Source organism: Saccopteryx leptura, chromosome 1 (assembly GCF_036850995.1).
Source record: "Saccopteryx leptura isolate mSacLep1 chromosome 1, mSacLep1_pri_phased_curated, whole genome shotgun sequence".
In the NCBI taxonomy this organism is placed as follows: Eukaryota; Metazoa; Chordata; class Mammalia; order Chiroptera; family Emballonuridae; genus Saccopteryx; species Saccopteryx leptura.
This window is the reverse complement of record NC_089503.1, coordinates 85,235,106-85,258,225: the sequence shown is the minus strand read 5'-3', so window position 1 is coordinate 85,258,225 and position 23,120 is coordinate 85,235,106. Positions and strand designations below refer to the sequence as shown.

General features: G+C 38.4%; 1 protein-coding gene across 2 annotated transcripts in view; it reads right to left on the bottom strand.

Annotated features, from left to right (window-relative positions):
• The window catches only part of CNTN5 (contactin 5), a 1,309,320-nt gene that overhangs the window by 523,730 nt on the left and 762,470 nt on the right, over nucleotides 1-23,120 (bottom strand). For both annotated transcript variants that reach the window (XM_066360732.1, XM_066360733.1), the window contains 2 exons: nucleotides 1,058-1,181; nucleotides 756-931 (listed from right to left, as the gene is read on the bottom strand). In XM_066360732.1, the coding sequence (XP_066216829.1) occupies nucleotides 756-931; nucleotides 1,058-1,181 (300 nt within the window). The remainder of the gene's footprint in view (nucleotides 1-755; nucleotides 932-1,057; nucleotides 1,182-23,120) is intronic.

The following is a 23,120-nucleotide window of genomic DNA, read 5'->3' as shown; positions in this document are numbered from 1 at the left end:
AATATTAACACAAAGATTCATGGCCCTCCCATCTATATTTTATAATTTTTAATCCTCAAGAATTTAAATCAAGTAAGTTACTTAGAAATAATACTAAGGCCTTTTTCACCTAGTGGTCTGTCTTCAATCTGGTGTAAGCCCTCATTAAAAGTGAAATAATTTCAAGAGTTTAAAAAAAATCAATATATTTAGTTAATTACATACATGAATTATTTTAGAAAATGTATGTTACAATTAATATATGATTCCATGTGATATGTTTTTCTAATCATAAAAATCTGGTTAAGAAGGTCCAGTTAGGATCTGAAATATTAGCATTTCAGAGAAATTTCCTAGGTTAACTGACCGTAAGCAGAAATTTTAGAATATGCTATCTTATGTCCAAAAGAATTTATGGAAAATAGAGTACAATAAACAGTAGAAAAATAAAGCATATAAGTAGATATTTTAAAAAGCAGATAGAATTAAAATTTTATTTTTTACTAGTTTTCAAAAGATATTTGTGTTTGAGAATTTTATCTGCTTTCATCAACCTCCAAAGCTAAAAAGTGGTTATTTGAAGAGGGCTAACTAACATTCAGCGAATTTCAAAAAATCTCAGGAAGAAACACATTGATTGCATAGTTCTAATCCTTACCAAGGTTTTCCACTGTTTTAAAATTTGAGGTATTAGGCTTTTGCCTAACTAACCTTTAAAATTACCTATATACACTATATAAATATATAATACATAGATGAAAACAATCTTTACTCACAGGCAAACTGAAGTATGGCTTCTCTACTAAGAATACTTCCAAAAGTGTTTGCTGCCAAACACTGGTAGTAACCGGAATCTTTTGCTTCACTTGGATTGCTTATAATGAAGGTCCCATCTATCAAACTGTAGCGATAATCACTTTCCAAATCAATTTCTGTTCCATTTCGAAGCCATCTTAGGAGAAATCAGAAGACAAGTAGTAAAAATTACTTGAGACATTATACTACTTCTTGGGATTATCAGAATTTCATTGGAAGAATTTATAAGATTTTGGAAAAATAAGCAACAGTGAATTTCTACCTGTAATTGGGAACTGGGTTTCCACGAACTTCACAATTCAGTGCTACTTTCTTTTCATCAGAATCAGTTGGGAAAATTATATCATCCGGTTCTTGCACAAAGACTGGCCCATAGTCAACACTTTCTGTAAACACCAAAAGAGACACACTTTAAAATTTCTTGAAATACAAGACATTTTTTTTCTCAATTATGTTTGCATTCAAAATTCTTGCTTCTTCCTCTACTGAAAGGCATATTACCAAAAGAAAGGCACAGCTATCAAGTTATATTGTTTCAATAAATTGCAGACACCTAAAAAGAATTATTTTTGTAACTGACTGAGACTTTTAAAATTTGATATATATTACAAAATAGAAAGCATTTCAAGCATTACTTTTGTACATTTTGTAATGTACATCTTTGCATTCATCTATTTTTATCACATAAATAATACTAAACAAAAACATTTTAAAAAACCCAAAAGTTTGCAAAATTCTTAGAATGTTAAAAATAATATACAACAAAGAAAAAAACCTTCCCTGGCTGGTGACTCAGTGGATAGAGCATCAGCCCGGCATATGGACATCCCAGGTTTGATTCCTAGTTAGGTCACATAGGAGAAGCTACCTCCCATCTGCTTCTCTCCCATTCTTTTCCTCATCCCCTCCCACTGCCAGTGGCTTCATTGGTTTGAATGTGGACCCAGGCACTGAGGAAAGGTTGGTTGGTGGGCGCATGTCAGCCTCAGGTGCTAAAAATAGCTTGGTATTCAAACATTGGCTCCAGATGTGGGTTGCTGGGTGAATCCCAGTCAAGGTGTATGTGAGAGTTCATCTCACTGTCTCCCTTCCTCTCACCAATAAATAAATAAATAAATAAATAAATAAATAAATAAATAAATAAATAAATAACGTGCATTAATACAGTGTTAATACTTGGATACTACAGGCTCACACAAAAAGTCCTTTTGCATTCTTTATACAGTGATACCTCGGTTCTCGAACGCCTTGACTTTCGACCAAATTGGTATTCGACCAGGAAATTCGAGAAAATTTTGTCTTGGAATCCGAACAAATATTTGGAACTCGAACGTCCGAGATTAGCCGAGTTGAGCCGAATGGCGTTCATTCGGCCGAGCGCGCCTTGCCTGCGTCATCAGTGTGAGTCACGCTTTGTCACGCTTTGTGGAGAGAGAGAATCACGTTTTTGTGGAGAGAGTCACGCTTTGTGGTGAGAGTCACGCTTTGTGGTGAGACTCACGCTTTGTGGAGAGACTCACGCTTTGTGCACGCTTTGTACACTGAATTTAACCCTTAGACATGGGTCCAAAGAAAGCCAGAAGTGGTAATGCAGACAAAGGTAAGCGGAAAGCTGTGAGAACAACGATTGAGCTGAAAAAAGAAATCATTGCCAAATATGAACAGGGCACACGTGTTTCAGATCTGTCTGCTGAGTATGGCATGCCAAGATCTACTATCTCAACTTTCCTTAAGAATAAAGCTGTTATAAAGGCTGCCAATGTTGCCAAAGGTGTTACATTGTTAACAAAGCAAAGGCCTCAGATAATGGAGGAAATGGAGAAGCTGCTTCTTATTTTCATTAAAGAAAAGAGTTAGCAGGTGACAGCATCAATGAAGTCGTTATTTGTGAGAAAGCACCAGTAAATAGGCATATTTTTGGGGCTTGGAACAAATTAATCCAGTTTCCATTATTTCCTATGGGTTTCATTGTTTCGGTTCTCGAACAATTTGGTTCTCGACCATTCTCCTGGAACGAATTATGTTCGAGAACCGAGGTATCACTGTATATTCTTTTCTTCACTCATTCAGTTAAGCACTATATAGTGCTAATAATGCTGGAGTGCAGAGGAATATTATGCAATGCAAATGTCCTCAAAAATGTAAATAACTGAATAAAAATGTCAAAACTATATAATTAAATGTTCACAAGTAGATAAGTTATTAAAGATTCCAGAAGAAAAAAGGCATGAAAAAGGAGGGCATAAAGGAAGAGCACTTAAAATATTAAATGCCTACTGTATGCCAGATACTAGATTCTATCTCATTTATTTAGTTAATATTGAGAAATTTTATAATAAAGATAATATTAAACTAAAAAAATTTCATAGAAAAGTAGAAACAAATATGGGGCCCCAAATGTCAGGTTGGACTTGAAGAAGATACTCTGCTAGAGATATGATGAGTAAATGTATTGTGGAAGTAAAGTCATGTTAGCCTGGATTAGTGTAAGAATTTAAAGAAATATGTACATAAATAGGATCCATAGCATCCTGAATCATGAACTTAAGAAAAAGTAAATAGTTTTGCTTTATGGTAAATAATCATGAATTTGATTGCATGAAAACCTTAAGTCAAGATTCTCACTTTGGCATAAGTGACATTTTGGGATGTTTGTGTTGTGAGACTATCTTGTGCACTGTAAGACATTTTACCATCATCCTTGATCTCTATTCACAAGATTCCAGTAGCGTACCTCCCCAAAAGGTGATAATCAAAAGTATTTCCAGATTTGTTAAATGTCCCTGGGGTACAATCTGTCTTTTTTTAAAACCACTACCTTAGAATAATAAAGAGGAAAGATGAAAAAAAAAAGACAATTTTCCAATGTATGTACTAAACAATGAGGTTTACACCCTCCCTGGATAAGAACAGGAAAATATCAAAAAAAAAAAAAAATAGCAGAATGAGTGTCCCAGGAAACTTGAGCTTTAAAAAAATAAACAATAATGATGTATATCTTCATATTAAAATATGGGTTAATTGATTTTCTTTCTTTAAATGTATTGTATGTCCATTCTTTTGGGGGCAAAGAAAACAAAAGTGTTCATGGTATTCTAAGCATTCATCCAATAAAAACTGAGCACTAGCAATGGGTAGGAACTAAGAAATATTTTCTTGGAATACTTGATAACCTAGCTGAGATTCCTTTTCTTAACTACAACAACAAAAATCACGAAAATAACTGATATGTGTTTCTTCTCTATACCAAATTATATTGCTGTCATTTATTTAAAAAAATTAAAGCACATGAAACCTCATCACACTCTCAAACTGCACAACCAAGTCATAAAAAATAATTCCTTTTAATCTTAACACATCAAAAATTATTATTTAGATAAATATTATAAATGATGATGTATAAAATTAAAATTTAATAAATATATATTATATAGTTATACATTTGAAAACTCAAGAGCTTTAGAGTCAGAAATACTTTGGTTTAAATTTCAGTACTATCATTTTCTAGCCTTGAGTCAATTACTTTTACCTTTGCAGTTCAATGTACAATATTAAAATTAGAAAATAATGTCTTTTTACATTACTATAATGAGGATGAATTGACATTAAAACCTTTAAATACAGAGCATATCATAAGTACTCAATAAATTATAAGAAATAAAAATAACCTCTACTTGTGGTATAATATCATATGCAGATATTATACTGAAAAATTTATATATCATGCAACACAATAATCATGTGGCCAGAATTAATCCTCCCATTTTATAGATGATAAAACTGAAGCTGAAGTCAATTAACTATGCAATGGTCCCTCATCTATTGCAGGGGTTAGTTCCAGAACCCCAGTGGTAGGTGAAAATCCACGAAGCGGCGACCTTATATTTATTTTATTATTTATGTATATTTTAAGTCTTTATATTTTTTATATTGTTCTCAATTTTTTAGGCTAGAAAATGCTTATTTTACCATAAAAATAATAAATATAAAAAAATACCTATATACCTCAAAATCTCGTGATATAGCGAAAAATCCGCGATACAAAATTAGATATATACAATTTAAAAATCCATGATACAGTGAGATCGCAAAAATTGAACCATGATATGGCATGGGGTGATTGTATTTATATAGCAAATAAATGATAAACCTGGAATACAAACCTGGAAGCTGTGGATGCCACTGAGAGACTTTAGCTGCTGAGTCTTTACCTTTTGGTTACCACTAGCCAGGCTCTGAGTCTGTGAATGGCAGTTGTAGCCTGAGCATCCCCCTCAGAAGAGTCAGAAACACCTGCTCCCACTGACTCAGAGCTGCTCCACCAGCAGGAATACAGCTCCATCTTCCACTCCCGCTTCGGCTTCTGCAGCTGCCAGCTCTCGGCCAGAAGCTAACTCTTGAGCTCCTAAACCTGCAATTGTTTCTCCAACAGCTGTCACTGCCATTTTTCAGCTTCCAGGGCAATCTGTAACTCACAAACCCATAACTCCTTTTCCTGAGACCACTCCAGTTCCAGGTGCCGTTGGCGCTCAGTCTGACCCTCACACTGCAACTCTCAGACCTGGTTGACCTCCCTCTCCATCCCTCACTCCAGTTCACACCGTCTTTGGTGCTCAGTGTGCAGCTCATCCTGGAGCTTTTGACCTCACTCTGCTCCTCACCACTATAAGGTTTGGTTGCACAAACTCTCACCCGTCCTGCAATAGAGAATGTGGTCTGGACCGTAACTGGAGTTGAGATCATAATACTCTCAGTAGCTAGGAGGGCAATATACACAGCTGCCAACTGTTTCTCCACTAATGAGTAACGGACTTCAGCATCTTCCCACAATTGGGACCAAAACCCAATAGGTTGCTGTAGGCACTCTATCTGTTGCCACAAGCCCCATCCAAACTCCTCAGGGGTTACATGGACATCAAGCTCAGAGGGCATGGCTGGATCAAACACATTCAAGGCCTGTACCACCTTGATAGCTCTCTTAGCTGCTGCAAATGCACCTTGTGCCTGCTCAGTCCAATCCCAGCAAACCCCCTTTCAAATAAAGTGATATAAGGGATGCAGTAACGAAGCTAATGAGGTATGAATGCTCACCAATACCCCAACAAACCTAGGAATTCCTGTAACTACTTTACCATAGTGGGCACAGGGTGTACTTGAATCTTACCTATAACTGTGTCAGGGATAACCTTTGTCTTACCCAACCAGACACCTCCCAAGTAATTGACAGATAACTTAGGGCCTTGTAATTTGCCCTTGTTGACCACCCAGCCACATGCTTTCATATGGGATAGCAGTGTAGGGACTACTTGCTCCAGTTCTAGAGCAGAGTCACTAGTTATCATAATGTCATCAATACAATGATATATACAAACTGCCTCTGTTTGTTTCCATTTAGCCCTGTGGTAACACTGTAAAGGTCCATTGCCACCCTTCCCAAGTAAAGGTAAATTGGTCTTGACTCTCTTCAGCTTCATCAATAGAGAAAAAGGCATTAGCCAAGTCTGCCACCAAGTGGTATGTCCCAACTCATGGCTTAACCAATCCATCATGTTAGCTATCGAAGGTACAGCAGCATGCAAAGGGGGAACAACTTTATTAAGTTTCCTGTAATCCACTGTCATTTGCCAGGTTCCATATGGTTTGCATACAGGCCACACTGGGGAATTGTAAGGGCTGTGTGCTGGCTGGATGATCCCCACCTTTTTTAGTTTGAGGATTATCTCAGTGATGTCTTCATAGCCGCCTGGCAGGCAGTACTGCTTCGTGCTAGTCGCACACCAAGGAACGGGTAATTGCAAGGGGAATGTGCTGCATGTCCCCACAATACTGCCTTTACGACCTAGACTGGATGACAGAACTTCCCAGCTATAGTTTCTAACCACAGTCCTTATAAGACATCTATCCCTAAAATATATTCAGGAAACATATCTTATATGGCTTAGGAGGCAATCTTCCTCCCATCCCCAACAAAATAGTTATTGGCTTCACTTAAACAGTTTGGCCCTCATAATCGTCAATGGCCACTGGGGTCCCAGTAAACCGTTCTGGGTTCCCATAAAGAAGGGAATATTCTGCACCCATATCCATCAAGGCCAATATCCACTGTACATTAGAAGGGGACCAGTGGATTGCCAGTTTCACATGTGCCCTCTGGTCCCTGCCTGTCCCTGTTAGACGAGTCCCTTGGCCTTCCCCTATTCAAACTGGAACAGTGGGTCTTAGGGGTCCTCCACTCCTTCAGTGGTCTCCATCATATAATCTTATAAATGTGCTGCCTGTACACCAATCATCTTATTGGTAGCTCCTGGGGCTGTTTGTCTCAGTGGCTGGAATCTCTGTTCTGGTTTAACTTGCTGCCAAAGCTCTAAAAGAACCTTATTAGGCTTGCCATCCAATTTCTCCCTGTAACTAGTAGGTAACCTTTACTAGCCCATTTCTCTTGCTAGTTGGTAGGGCAGGGGGCAACATGGGCAGCAGCCTTCACAGCTTTGTGATTCTGTGCTACCTCCAGCTTCCCCAAATCTGCTACCATCTGTATAACCACGTTGATAGGCTGTCCTACATAGGGGCCCAGGATAGCCACTAGCCACCTAAAAAGGGCTGATGGGGCACTGCAGAGGATAAGATCCTGCATCCTGGCCATAAACACTTCCTCATCTGGTCCATGGGACCCTGGGTTCCTGTGGACCTTTACTAACTCACTATAGCACTGCCACTGACCTTGTTCACGAAGGACCTAGTTCCCGAAGGACCTATACTAACTCACTATAGCACTGACTTACTGCCCTCAGCAAATCCCCAGCATTCTTCCAGATCATATGAATGGCAGCCATCACCCATTCTGATAGGGTATGATTTCCTGGGTTTTCATGGCAGTTCTGAAGATGCTGCCTCAAGGAGGAGTGTGTGGTAATGGCCGCCAATTTCTCCATCTCTGTTCTGGAGAGCATGATGCCATCCACCCCTATTTCCCACAACCTCAGTAACCAGGCTGCCAGCAGCTCCATAGGTTTCTGCCTGAACTGTGTCCCCAACTCCATCAGCTCTGCCTGGGTGTAGGGCTTGACCATAGAGTGCTCCATTACCTGGGAAGGAGGCTGTGGTTGCCCCTGAGGGACTCTTGCTGCTGGAATTTTACCTTCTTGGCAACCACTGGCTGAGCTCTGTGTCTGGAGATGGCAGTTGCAGCTCAAACTTCCTGCCCCTAGGAAGAGAAGGAGTTGGAAATGCCTGCTCCTGCCAACTCAGAGTGGCTCAGGGTGACCAGTAGGAATGCAGCTCCATCTTCTGTGCCAACTTTGGCTCCTGTAGCTGCCAGATCTTGGCCTGAAGCTGACTCTTGGGCTCCAAAACCCTCAGTTGTTTCTCCAACAGCTGTTGCTGTCAACATTCAGCTTCCAAACTGCAACTCACGAATCTGCAATTTCTTCTCCAGAGACCACTCAAGTTCCAGGTGCCATTGGTGTTCAGCCTGCATCTCACAATGCAACACTCGAACCTGGTTGGCCTCTCTTTCCAGTGCTGGCTCCAGTTTATGCCATCACTGGTCCTCAGCCTGCAGTCTGACTTGCAATTCTCAGATCTGCAGCTCTTCCTCCAGTGACTATACCAGCTTGTGCCGTTGTTGCCTCCCAGTCTGGAGCTCATCCTGGAGCTTTCAACCTTAGGCCACCTCTCAACATAGAGCTCTCAATTTCCTCTCACAGGGCTGTAAAAAACACCCAGCCTATAGCCCCTAAAAGGACAGGCACAGGGTACCATATGCGGGAGAACAGCAACCACTTTTCTATCCCACCCTTCAAGTTTGTCTGTGGCTCCATACTCATCTGCTCCGAACCCTGCCCACGATGCCAGATGTAATGCCAGGCAGGTCCATATTGGATTCGGGCAGATGATAGAGAAACTGTGGAGCCAGAAAGCATAGGGCCATATCTGTTTATTGGCGAGCAAATAAACAAGCACAGGTGAGCAAATAAACAACAAAAGGAAAAGAGCTAATAGACAAAAGAAAATCTGTTATTTGCAGTAAGGGCAAGGGAATAAGAAAACCTGCATCTCACGATGGGAGGAGAGCAATCTGAGAGAATTGCCGCCCAGAGAAAGCACCCATAACTTTATATAGATTATGCACACGTGCTTCTACCACGTGCTCACGCATTAATCAAGCAAAAGTGCTTGCAGCTGGTAAACCTGCGAGCAAATCTAACAGAGCTGCCCCACAATGACACAGCTACAAATGCAAACTAATCCAAGTATGGTATTGGTGACTCAAATGTCATGAGTGTTCATTGGTGTTAGGTGATGTGATTTTCTAAATGGTCAACAATCTCTGGTTAGTTCTTAAAAAAATTAAATACATTCTTGCTGTAATTTACATAATCTTTACATTAACATATGTATTCTGTTAAAAAATACCTTGTATGTAATATAACACAGAGTTAGATTCTAGTCTCAAAATTTTTAAGAATTTTCAAATCATGTGACTGTCTGGCAGGACATTTAAGAGTAATACCTATTATAGTTACAGGTCATTTAGCATTTCTGGTCCCCAGTCACTAAATCAAAGTAGTGAATATTAGAATCACTGACACAATCAAAACTACTTCACAAATTTCTGGAACACCTCTGATGGAAAAGTGCCACTCCTTTTCAGAATCAGACTAAAGCAGTGATTTTCAGCCTTTTCCATCTCATGATACACATGAACTAATTACTACAATTTCTATGCCACACCAGAATACATTTTTTTTGCCAATTTGACAAAAAAAATACTATAATTTTTGTTCATTCACACCAATGGCTATGGTTGTGCTGGCTGTCGTCATTTTTTTTTTATTTGACAAGAGAAAAAGCTACACAGTCAGGTATTGCATGTTTTAAAAATTCTTGTGGCATACCAGTTGAAAATCACTGAATTAGAGCAATAAGCAAGGAACAATGACTGCCTAGAGTTAGGCATGGTGTTGGCAGTTCTCTTCCATGAGAGATGCCTGAGCAGGAAGATAAGGCTTTACCATTGTAGTGCTGGTGGCTGAAGCCAGGCAGGTTTGCATTGAATTTGGGCAGACAACCGAGGAACTGTGGAGCTGGAAAGCATCAGGTCATACCCATTTATTGGAGGCTCACAGAGATGGGTGAGAGATTAAATAAAGAAAAACCAATCTTTGCAGTGGAAGGCAAAGTATCAGGAAAACCACCATTCATGGTGGCAGCTGAAGGAATCAGGGAACTGCACCTCATGGTGGTGTAAGAGCAATCTGGGAGAATCACAACCAAGGGAAAGCACCCATAGCTTTTCATAGAGACACACACATGGTTTTCTGCCATGTGCTCACGCACTAATCATGCAAAGTGCTGGCAGCCGGGAAACTAGCAAGCAAGCCTAACACAGCTGTTTCCCCTACAACCGTGAACTGATGACTTGAAGTCTAATCTGTCTTCCTTTCAGTGGAGTTTTTTGAAGCACAGATATCTATTTTATTTATGGAGACAATGCCTTCCTAAACAGAGTCCTGTCTTGGGATCAAGCTTATATCTTGCCCTCTCTAACCCCTTTTGATATTACTGCCTATCATTGATAGGCTACCTGGATACTAACTTTCCTCCTCTCAGGGAAGTAGCACCTGATCTGAGACTCCTACAGATAGTTTCTTAGGGAAGTCTTACTCCTTGATGTTGGATCATGCTTTCAATCATTTCCTGGATCATGACCAGGTTATCATGCCTCTTTAGGTTCTAAACTTGCATTTGAGACTTAAATCTCTTTTAAACAATTACATCTGTGCCCATTTTTCTCAATCATTAGGTCTAATGCCAGACCCCAACCCTCTTCACCTGCTGGACTACTCTAATTTATGGTCTTATCTAGCTTACTTATATCATGTCCCCTATGTCTATCAGTAATATAATCTAGAGGAAATATTAGCCTATTATACCCAACACAATGATAACAAATGTACTTTTAATGATCAGTAATATATTTTATGTGATACTTTCCGGAAAATTTAAAATGTTTAATTAGAATTGCATTGTATAATGACATTCACAGCTACAATATGAGAAAAACTTTTCAAATCATGTGAGCATCTAAGATAAACTCCAAACCTTCCTCTAACTTTAAGTTGCCTTTCAACAGTGAAATCAATTCTTTACAAAAGTCAAACAAATATAAACTGCTATTATAAAATTTTCAAGAATTCCTAAGAATCAAAGCATTATTTATTTAAAAACATTGTGGTAAATGTTTTATGGGTAGTGCATCATATTGCACACATAATATAAATAGTATTTTGTATAGATTTTTTTTGTGTTTGTCTAATGTAGCCATAAAAGAAAGAGGTCAGATGACTCAGAGATGCTATCATTTATGAGAATGATTAAAGTGTATCAACTCTTTATTACATTCAGAAGATGATGAGCCACTAGACTGCCCTGTCAACAGAAGAAGGACATTGCTCTTTCTTCTTATTCATTTGTAATCCAAAATATACAGTTTAGTTTAAAAAATGTTTAGGCAAATACTCTATTATCATGTAGAAATTCAACCTGAATTCAAACTTCAGATGTCTTAAATGAGTGCCCCCTTATTTAACAACATTGGTTAAATTACTACTCATCTTGCATTGCTCTAAGTGCTGAAAGAGGAAAAAGAGACACGTATGTGATAGTCATTGCTCAAATGGCATCTGGTGAAACTGAAAATATAAAACATGCAGTCTAATATAAAATAATAACAAAGCTTTAACAATACAATAAAGGAATGAAATTATAAAGTTTCAGACATGGTCATGAACTTGTAAGGCTTTTTATTAGAATATGGTCTCTTTTTAAACTGAGGAAAATTGGAGTAATCTGATTCATATAGGAGCACATCAACCACGTGAAATGTCTTTTTCTCTTTCCAAAGGGAATTCTTATTCTCATAAAGGATTATTTAAATTTTGTATTTGGATATTCAAAATAATTTACCAGCCAAGGGTATTTTGAAGAAACACAGAAAATTGTCAACACAAGGTTTGTTTTAAACCTTAATACCCTTGCCAATAAGCCAAGTCAAATCTGGAAACGAGCCATGTTACCAACAAAATTCAGCCAAAGGTATTGAGAATACGAGACAACAAATTTAACAGGTTGTAGGACTCTTTCAGTGGTAGAAACTTTGAAGGCTGTGCAGACTCAAACTGTTATGTAAATTGTAAATTGTGCTTATCATTGAGGGAATTAAAGATATTCAAAATTATATGCTCAGCCTTAGTAAGAAATTATTCACTTTGACAGCCTCTAAAAAACCACCCTTTTCTCATCTAAGATAGCATTTGTAGTCTCTGAACCTCAGGAATAGGCTCCCTTAGTAGAAGTTTCAACTTTCTAGAGAGAATCCCTCACAACTTGGAATGCTTCTGTGCAAGGAAGATAAAATATACAAACCTAACCTTGTCATCATAAAAAGAAAGAGATGCAGCCCACACTTAGTTAAGTTTACCCCTACTAAAACCACTGCACCATAAAGAGATTAAGTCAAACATCAATGTATTGGCTTGTCATTTATAAAAGAAAGGACAGATACATTATCAGCTGTGGCTATCCTTGTATATATCGCAAAATCCAAAATCAGGACATGTTTAGCAGGTGTCTGAGTTGCTGACTACTTAAAGCTTTCCATTAACCTATATAATAATAAGAATTTCCAATTTAAACATAGTAAAAATTTTAAATCATTTAAATTACATTACTTATATTCAAACAACTACTTTAAAGTAATTTTTTAAAACTCAGGTATTTTGTTTGTTTTTTTAGACCAGATAATTCTTCTTGGTTTGTGGAACAGTTTGAGGAGCGATCACAGTCATTACTCAAATTTAAAATATCAGGTTGAAAAAGAAAATAATTCTCTTTTTTTGTGACAGAGATAGAGAGAGGGATACACAGACAGGAAGGGAGAGAGATGAGAAGCATCAATTCTTTGTTGCAACTCCTTAGTTGTTTATTGATTGCTTTCTCATATGTGCCTTGACCGGGGGGTTATAGCAGACCTTGCTCAAGCCAGCATCCTTGGGTTCAAGCTGGTGAGCCTTGCTCAACCCAGATGAGCCTGTGCTCAAGCTGGCAACCTTGGGGTCCTCTGCATCCCAGTCCAATGCTCTATCTACTGTGCCACCGCCTGTTAAGGTGCAAAATAATTTTTGAGGACTTCTCAGATTGTTCAACTCCAAGGAGCAACATTCTCCTTCTCAGGTAATACTCTACTTCTCTTCTCCCCTTTATAAGTCTAGATCAAATATTTTTATTCATTGACTGTTTCTACTTAGTCACCTCAATGAAATATCAGTGACTGACTGCTATATTCTTCTTGAGGCCACCTCTTCCTCTAGCTTGCTGCTTCTGTTGGAAGTCAGCTACCATGCTGAGAACTACCCTGCGGGGATGCCTGTTGAGAATGGCCCTGGGTAATTGAAATAGCCCAACAACCTTCAGCAACTGGATCATGTCAACAATCATGTGAGGGGAGTGTGCTAAGGGGTGGATCTGTACCCCTTTGAGCCTTGGGATGAAACTGCAGTCCCACCTTGTGAAAGGCACAGGGCCAGAGGACCCCATTAAGCCACATTTGCTTCTCCGTCCCACAGAGATCGTGTAATTGTAATCTTTGCTAATGTCCTCACTATACTTCTAAATTGTCTGCACGGAATTTCACTTACAATATCATGATAATAAGATTTCTTCATAAATGCTATCTATTTTAATTTTCTGTGTTATTTTGTGATCATCTCAACAGATTGGTATTATTTTCTAGGCAGCCATTCCCTATAATCATCAAGATTTGTTTATTCCAGTCCTGATTAAGCATTCTTTCTAGAAATGGAAGTCAGATGGAAGCAGGAGTCTTTTGTATCCCACTGTTGAGAGTCATATTGCATTATTTTTGCCATAATTTATTTTCCAGAAGCAGATTACTAGCTTCAGCTCATAAGGTAGGAGTAGAAATTACACTGTAAATACAAGGAGGGAGACTGTAGTGTGAGCTATTTTCAATTCTACCCACTGCAGGTATCACATTAGTTTCATTCATATACAATATATATCTATAGCTTAAGAAATGAAATACCACACATTTGAGTTCATCTAGCTTCCCTATCCTGGTACCATTTTCCTGTTCTCTTTCTCCTTTTGTCCTCAGAAGTAAGCACTACAGTGTACCACATATATATATCCATAAGTAGTATACATTATTTTTATTCTCTTATATAAGTGGTATTGTATTATTTGTAACATTCTGTAACCTTTCTTGTTCACTAACCATAATATTTTGAGGTATATCCATTTCGTCTCATTAAAATAGAGTTAATTCAGGTTAACAGTTTTAAGTTTTCAATGGTCAACTAAGTAGAATTTATGTATCCACTTCCCTTCTGATGGACATCTAGTTAGTTGTTTATAATTTTTTTATAATTTTTTTGAAATTAAACATACTGCAGTGAAGTTCTTTAGTTACCTTGTGCATGTGTGGGAGAGTTCTCCAGGTTCTCCATGCAGAAGTGGAATTGTTTTTCCGAAATGCTCTGCAAACTGATTTTCACATTTCTTAGAAAAATCTTAGCTCTACCTTAGGGTACTTTTGGACTTAACTCTGAGCAGGCATGGGATGACTTTGTATTCAGGCTCTGTTAGTTTTCTCATTTTTCACAAGAGCATGTCAACCCCAGCTTTACTCTCTATTAAGGCTAAAGGGAATTACCTGACAAAAACCATATGTCAGGCTCGTGTCAGAGAGAAAACTCAAACTCACATGTAGCTGAGCTCTTCCAAATGCTCAAATAAGAAAACAATAGTTAGAAAAGATTACTTGAAAAAGTACGCAGACTCCCCATATTTCCTGATGCTCTAAATATGGATTAAACTCGAGCAGCAGAAGACTTAAATTATATCAAAATAGTTCCCAGCCCAGAGCCTTGATACTCAAAGTATGGTCCACAGACCACCTGCATTACCATTTCCAGGGAGCACTTTATAAATAAATGCAGATTACTCCTCATCTGTGAAAAGGGGTTCTGTTTTAACAAGACTCCCAAGCCAATGTATCTGTATTAAAGATTAAGGATATTTCTAGATAATTACTTTTCTCTTTGTTGTTGATGCTTGGGCTTCATCTGCCTCTACTGAAGCAGGTGAAACTCACTGTTATGTAGCCAATAAGAATAATGTTTCAGGCACTGATCTTTATATCAATTAATTACCATATATCCCCATGTATAAGACACTCCCATGTATAAGGCACATCTTAATTTTGGGGCCTGAAATTTGAAAAAAATGTATTACATAAAGTTATTGAATTCAAGTTTTATTCATTATAAAATTCAAACAATTCCTCATCACTCCCATCCATTAGCTTGTCTTCATCTGTGTCTGATGACGAATCACTGTCTTCAACAATGAGTGCAAAAACAAGAGCAAAAATGCAGGAAATTCAAGCAAAACCCCCCCCCCCAAAAAAAAAACCCCACAACTACAATCACTGTATAAGATGCACACAGTTTTTAGACCCCAAGTGTTTTGAAAAACGGTGCTTCTTATACATGGGGAAATATGGTAACTGGTAATAAGGACCCTCCAGAGAAATGTGTCTGATCTCAGTGTCAGCCATAGCTGTGCTTTTCCTCAATCACTATTTCATTTTAATCTTTGAAACTCTGAGAAGTCTCTAACTGGCCAGCATAAGTTCACTCTTTCAATTGGTTTCAAGCTTGGCTCTATTTTATGTGTGAATATTTGTTGTTTTCATCATTTTCATGTGCTTTAGTTTGTATTTTCTAGCTGTATTTTGTTTGTCATTGTGAGCTATGTTAACTTACGCATGGAACAAGAGAGCAAAGGAGTAGAACCAAATTATATCAAATGTAAAAGTATCTCATGGTTATGATCACTTAATATGGTCGTGTGCCCCTTAATGATGAGGATATGTTCTGAGAAATGTGTCAATGGGTGATTTCATCTCGCATAAGTATCAGAGTCACTCACACAAACCGAGACGGTATCACCTAATACACGTCTAGGTTCTATGATATAGATTATTGCTCACAGGCTACAAACCTATATAGCTTGTTACTGCACTTGAATACTGTAGGTGACTGTGTAGGGCATTTACCCGAAATGAACCTTGCAGAACTGGAAGTTTCTCTGTGAGTCAGTGAGTAAGTGGTGAGTGAATGTGAAGGCCTAGGACATTACCGTACACTATTATTGACTTTATAAACACTGTCACACAAGTCCTCCCCCAGTTTCCTTCCAACAGTGTCAGAACAGAAGATCAAAGCTGTCAATGGTGCTCCAGGGACAGGGATATGGGTTGGATTAACTAGAAATATCAAGAAGAAACACACTGAGTAAGCCATAAATCACTGTAACAGCAATTGTCAGGACAGAGCGAAAGGTGACCTGAGGACCAGTAGGTATAAGAAATCAAAATGGGGAGATATAGGAACATAGTGAATTATCATGGCAATTTGCTTTGGCTATTGCATATTGGACTGTGGTCAGATTAAGAAACTGTGTGTTATTCATTTTTAAAAATAGGGTGCTTAGCATTGAAAGGGTACAGAACTAAGAACTCAATATTCTGACTTTAGACATTGTTTTTGGCTCAACTGACACTATCTGGCACAAAGGGTTCTCTCTGGCATTGAATTGATGGGAGAAGTTAAACCTATTTATGCTGTACACCACTGTAACCTGGAAATACTGCCAAAGCACAGGGGTGGGTGGCTCCACACCACCACAGAGAGCTTTACCAAAGTGGCAGTGGCCCTTAGGACTTACTAAGGGAATTCCTCTAGACTCATGTTGTTGTACAGGATCTTAGGTTTTCGACAAAGAATTTATAGCAATGAACTCTGAAGACTATCTGGATGGGTCTGGGAGGGCAGTAGTGCCCTCTGAATATGGAACAGTTAGGGGACAGGATCCTTTGTGCTAAAATGGGTCAGTGGCTGACTGAGATGTAACCTGTGCACTCAAAATTGAGATGCTGAGAGTGAGAGGGAATCTATTGCCAACCCCTACAGATAAGGCTCCTGTCAGAGAGGAGAAACATCCCTCCTGAACCACATATTCTTCTTACAAGTCCACTGTCATATGTGCGGTCTGTCATTCACTGAAATGCCATTTGGTGGTGCATGATTGTACATTCTATCTTGCTGTCATCATAATATAATGACTAAAGAACCAAGATCACATCACATCTCTGCCTGATGGTTATGACGTTAGAGTTAATGAATGAAATGGGATTTTTAAAAAACTTTTTCTATAGAAGTTTTAGGTTTATAAAAAAATTGAAAGGGAGATTTCTCATATAACTCCCATCATCATACATGCATACCTTATTTCATTATCAATATCACTCACTAGAATAGCACCTTTTTTTTTTTTTTACCAAGTACGAACATATATTATATATCATAATAACCCAAAGTCCAGAATTGATGTTGAAGTTTATTTTTGGTATTGTACATTTTTTTGGTTTGGACAAATATGTAAGTGACATAATCTTTATTGTGATATCATTCAGAGTATATCCAATGCCCCACAAGTCACCTGTGCTCTGTCTATCCATCTCTACCTCAGCTCCCCATCCTTGGCAACCCCTGATCTTTTTATTGTCTCCATAGTTTTGCCCATTTTCAGAACATCAAATAGTTTAAGTCATACAGTATGTGACCTTTTAAGATTTATTTCTTTCATTTAATAATATAAATTTAAGTCTCCTTCATGTCTTTTTATGGTATACTAGCTCATTTATTTTCAGCACTGAATCATATTCCATTGTTGGGATATACCACAGTATTTATGCATTTTCCTACTGAAGGACATCTTGGTGCTTCCAAGATTTGACAACTATGAATAAAACTGCTATGAAAATCTATGTGCAGATTTTTTTTTTCCTTTTTGTATTTTTCTGAAGCTGGAAACAGGGAGGCAGTCAGACAGACTCCCGCATGCGCCCGACCAGGATCCACCCGGCACGCCCACCAGGGGGCGATGCTCTGCCCATCCCGGCATCGCTCTGTTGCAACCAAAGCCAGTCTAGCGCCTGAGGCAGAGGCCATGGAGCCATCCCCAGCGCCTGGGCCATCTTTGCCTCAATGGAGCCTTGGCTGCGGGAGGGGAAGAGAGAGACAGAGAGGAAGGAGAGGGGGAGGGGTGGAGAAGCAGATGGGCGCTTCTCCTGTGTACCCTGGCCGGGATTCAAACCCGGGACTTCTACACGCCAGGCCGACACTCTACCACTGAGCCAACCGGCCAGGGCTATGTGCAGATTTTTATGCGGACATGAATTTTCAACTCCTTTGGATAAATATCAAGGAGCACAATTGCTGGATTATGTCATAATATGTTTACTTTTGTAAGAAACTGCCAAATTGTCTTCCAAAGTGGCTCTATCGTTCTGTATTCCCACCAGTGATGTATAAATGTTCTTGTTGATCCATATCCCCACTAGCATTTGGTGTACTAAGTGTTCCAGTTTTAGTTATTCTAATAGATATATATTGATATCTCATCATTTTAATTTATATTTCCCTGATGACATGTGATGTATCATCTTTTCATATACTGATTTGTCATCTGTTTATCTTTTTTGGAGAGGTATTTGTTAAGGTCTTTGGCCCATTTTTAAAACCAGGTTGGTTTTTATTATACTGAATTTTTTTTTTTTTTTTTTACATTTTAGATAACAGCTATATATCTGATAAATTTTTTAAAAAATTTTCTCCTAGTGTGGTTTGTCTTCTAACTCTCTTGATATTGTCTTTCATAGAACATTTTATGAGAACTTAATAACATGTATTAAGTATAAGTATTTTGAAAACAAAAAGAAACTAGCACTATGCCTAAGTAAAATTATTATGCTTAAATACAATTTTAATGTCCACACTATGAGATAAATTTCCCCATTGCAATAAGTGCTATAATCATGTGGTATATGGTATGCATTTGTTGTGCTTGGCACCACAACTTAATTTGATATTTCTAGAATATTTCCAAGTATTGATTGTTTAGCTCTTATAAAATGTTTTTTGAATGTTTAGTGCTTCATCAGTCATAATTAAAATGTTTCCCAAAATGTACTGGACTTAAACTCAGTAGATATGTGAACAAAAATTGACTATACTACTATGAAAAAAATAAACAATAGCTCAATATGGAATCACTCTTGCTCAACCACATCACCAGATAACAAACCTAGTTAATAACTGGGTTTGTGATCAGACTGGATTCTATCTGAGGTAGACTGGATCCAACAGGAGACTTTCAAGTGAATATTAATAAATATGATCAGCCCTGGTTTGTTAGCTCAGTCAGAGTGTCATCCCCAAAAGGCAAGTTTTCAAGTTTGCTCCTGGTCAAGGTACACGTGGAAAGCAATCAGTGAATGCACAATTAAGTGGAACAACAAATGAATGCTTCCCTCTTTATTTTTCTCTTTTTCTCACTCTCTCTCTAAAATCAATCAATTAAAAGAAAAAAAATAAAACAGAAATCTTTATATCCAACAGGTTGAGTGTGCCACCTTTTGGCACACATGCTTATTTTATGTTTCAAACTGTAGTCCCAGAAGCTTCAGATATTTGCAAAGGAGACAGAAATCTTGCTGGAGAGTGTCTTGAGTTGCAGTGGCCATTGTGAGGAGCATCCTGGTTAGATAAAATTATTTAAGTGTGGTTGAAAACAAGGGTACCCAAATTAAGATAACAGAATGGTATGCAGAAGTTTGTGAAAGATTTCAATTTTTTTTAAAGTAGTGCCATTAAAAGATTCATTGTAAAAAGCTAATGACAAATTAAAGACATAAAAGGTACCTAAAACAAAAAACTCAAAGGCTGACATGACTTCTACGCCTCTCCTCTATCTTCCTTTGAGTACTCATTCTAGTAATACTGTCTGAACTGCTTTTCCACTGTGAAAAGACGACTGAACAGTTACCTATTCAAAAGAGAATCACTTAAGGTTGTTACACACAGTCCCTCTCGGATATCTATCACTCCTAGGCCAAGGACCTATCTAAGGACCACAAGTAAAGAATTTCTGAAACACATGGAAGATTGTCATATATGTTTGTTTGTTTGTGGTTAATGGGTTATCTCCTCAGCCCAGTAAAAGAAGAAAGCAAATTTTTATGTTGATTCTTACTTTCTAAATCCAGACCAATTGATTATTACCCTTTTACACCAAGAGATGATCATTGCCTTCTTTCTTACTTTGTTTTATAACCTAAGAACTTGGCTTGGCTTTCTGCCTGCCTGGGCTGTTGGTTCTTTCTTTTAACCACCTTTGAGAGTGACTGTGGATCTCGGGAAGGTAGTAACCTTTGCACCATCTTGAGTCCATGAGGTTGTTTAATACTGCCACCAATATTTATTGTTTGTACTGGCTGAAACCTGCCAAGACAGTTGAGAGGATTTAATACCTTTTCGATCAGAAGTTTGGCCAAACTGGAAAATGATATTTAGAGCCTAGAGATTTTTAAAATTTTTAATTCTCCTCCCCCATGTTAAATGTACCCAGAGGGAATGGACTCCATGAGTCTAACACCTGGGGCCACTTTTTTACCTCCACTTGACTTAAAAGGGTGACTACTTTAACAGGGTCTTTCTTTGATTAATTTGAGTCTCAGAAACCATATATCCAAAGAGTGCTGGAGGAAAGTCAAAGCACTGAGTGACTTTCTGTTCCCATCCTGAGAAAGTGAAGGTTGAGACTAAGCATACATGACCGAAGGCAGTCACGCGTCCAGGGAAGGCCTCAAGGACGCGATGCTTGGCCCTGCTGGAGCTTTCTGCAGGTCAGGAATCAGACAGCAGATGGTGTGGTGTTATGTCTCAGAAAGGGCAAGAGCAATCTAATCAGTTTTTCAAAACTAAATAATAAAATTGTACACTGTATTCTGCTTGTTAGTTTCTTATGCATGATGTCATATTTCTACTTAATGAATTGGATAACTGATCTCTCTAAGGCACCTCAATTCTGGAAAGATTAGGGTCCTCAACTTGCAGTATTGTTGCTGCCTCATTCCTTTGCAGCTCCTCTTCATGAAATCCTGAATATTAATAACACAAAGAGCATTTCAAACACTGAGAATTAACCTGCTTGAAGTTATAATAATTTTCCTGAGACAAGCTTGAAGTGTATGTTTGCAGTAAAAAAAAAAAAAAGTATGCCTAGGACTAGAATATCAAAAAGGATGAAGAACAGATGAAGGCATTGTGAACCTGAAGCCATACCTGTGCGTATCCCAGGGATTAAATAAAAACATCCTGGCCTGTGGATCTCACACAGGGTCAGTGAAAGTGGTGAGAACCAGCCACCCAGGGCTGAGATGGGCACTATTGCCTTAAATTTTGATCAGCTCTCTCAGGCTGAGTTTGGTCAAAAGGTGGGACTTGTTAAAAAAAAAAAACAAAAAAAACAAAAACAAAACAAAAAAAAACACACACACACAAAGAAATTCACATTTGGTAAGCCATGCCATCAAACAAAAATTTATTCACCAATCTATTTGACCTTTAAGCCTCTCCCAGAATTGGAATTTTAGGACAATCAGTCTGGAATCTCCTGATCAATATTAGTGAGCTAATATGCAAGATGAGACTTCTGAAATTTCCTTCTGCCCAAAAGAACAAGAGTAAATAATTCTGGCCTAAAAAGAATCCTTTCTTTTATTTTGCTAATAAATCCCCTGGCTTACCCTTCTGCTTATAAAAAACTTTCATGTTGTACAACTCCTGGGAGTGCCCTTCTAGTTGCTAAATGAGATACTGCTCAGCTCATGAATTTGATAAAGCTAATTAAATCTTCAAATGTATTCAGATGACTTTTGTTCTTTAATACTCTCTTAGCAGTGTGACTTTTCAAAGATACTTATATTTCCCACTGAAGAAAGTAAGAACATCCATCTCACATATTTGTTTGATCCGTTCCAGCTTTCACGGTGGGCCAATGGCAGCACCGTTTGGTTGCTCCACTACCGCCCAGCATGAAAGCTGGAATGCCCACTAGTGGGCAGGAGGGACCAGGTTGACCAGCACTGCAAAAGTGGGTGGTTTTTATAAAAAGGTTCGCCATCACGGATATAAGCTATACAAAGGAGCCTGGCATAGAACCTGGTAAAGAACAGGTGTCAGTGCTTCTCTCTATTAATTCATCTTGTATTGTTTTATCAATATATCTGAAAATTGACAAAGTTAAAGGACATTTAGAAAAGGTTGTTTAAACCATAATATTAATATCTGCCTAGCAGTCCTTTATTTAACTAATACTTTAATGTCAGGTGTTTATATGATTTCTTATTTTTTCCTTATAAATAAAGCTAAGTATATATATATCTCTGTATGCACTATTATTATATTGTGCAGAACACATTTATAGAAATGAAACCATGGTTTGAAGAACATGGTTATTTTGAGGTTCTAATATTTATTGTTAAATTGTCTTTCAGAAGTTTTCTATTTTTTCTTTCAGTCTGTGAATTTATTATGTAGTCTTAATCCTAATTCAAGTTGATCTTGGATATAATTAAATACATAAAATATTTTTGAAAGTTGTATGGAACAGAAGACTAATTTATTACCAAGATGGCCTTAACATTTCCTTAAGTTTGACTAAAGTTTAGACAGATTTCTTGCTGTTTTTCTATATCCTCCTTTTTCTTAGAGCACTTACTTTAAGAAAGCTGTGATGGCCCTGGCCGGTTGGCTCAGCGGTAGAGCGTCGGCCTAGCGTGCGGAGGACCCGGGTTCGATTCCCGGCCAGGGCACATAGGAGAGGCGCCCATTTGCTTCTCCACCCCTCCGCCGCGCTTTCCTCTCTGTCTCTCTCTTCCCCTCCCGCAGCCAAGGCTCCATTGGAGCAAAGATGGCCCGGGCGCTGGGCATGGCTCTGTGGCCTCTGCCTCAGGCGCTAGAGTGGCTCTGGTCGCAATATGGCGACGCCCAGGATGGGCAGAGCATCGCCCCCTGGGGGGCAGAGCACCGCCCCTGGTGGGCGTGCCGGGTGGATCCCGGTCGGGCACATGCGGGAGTCTGTCTGACTGTCTCTCCCTGTTTCCAGCTTCAGAAAAATGAAAAAAAAAAAAAAAAAAAAAAAAAAAAAGAAAGCTGTGATAAAATTTCTCCCCTGACATTTAAATCTCCCGTTTTCTCACCAGTTTTAAAAGCCAAGGATATCTTTCTCACGCGCCTCTCAAAGAATAAAAGCCATTTTAGGAGGGTAAGAGACTATCTTTGACAACCACTGATTAGTAAACACACATGACCTAATCACATTGACCAGTCTCT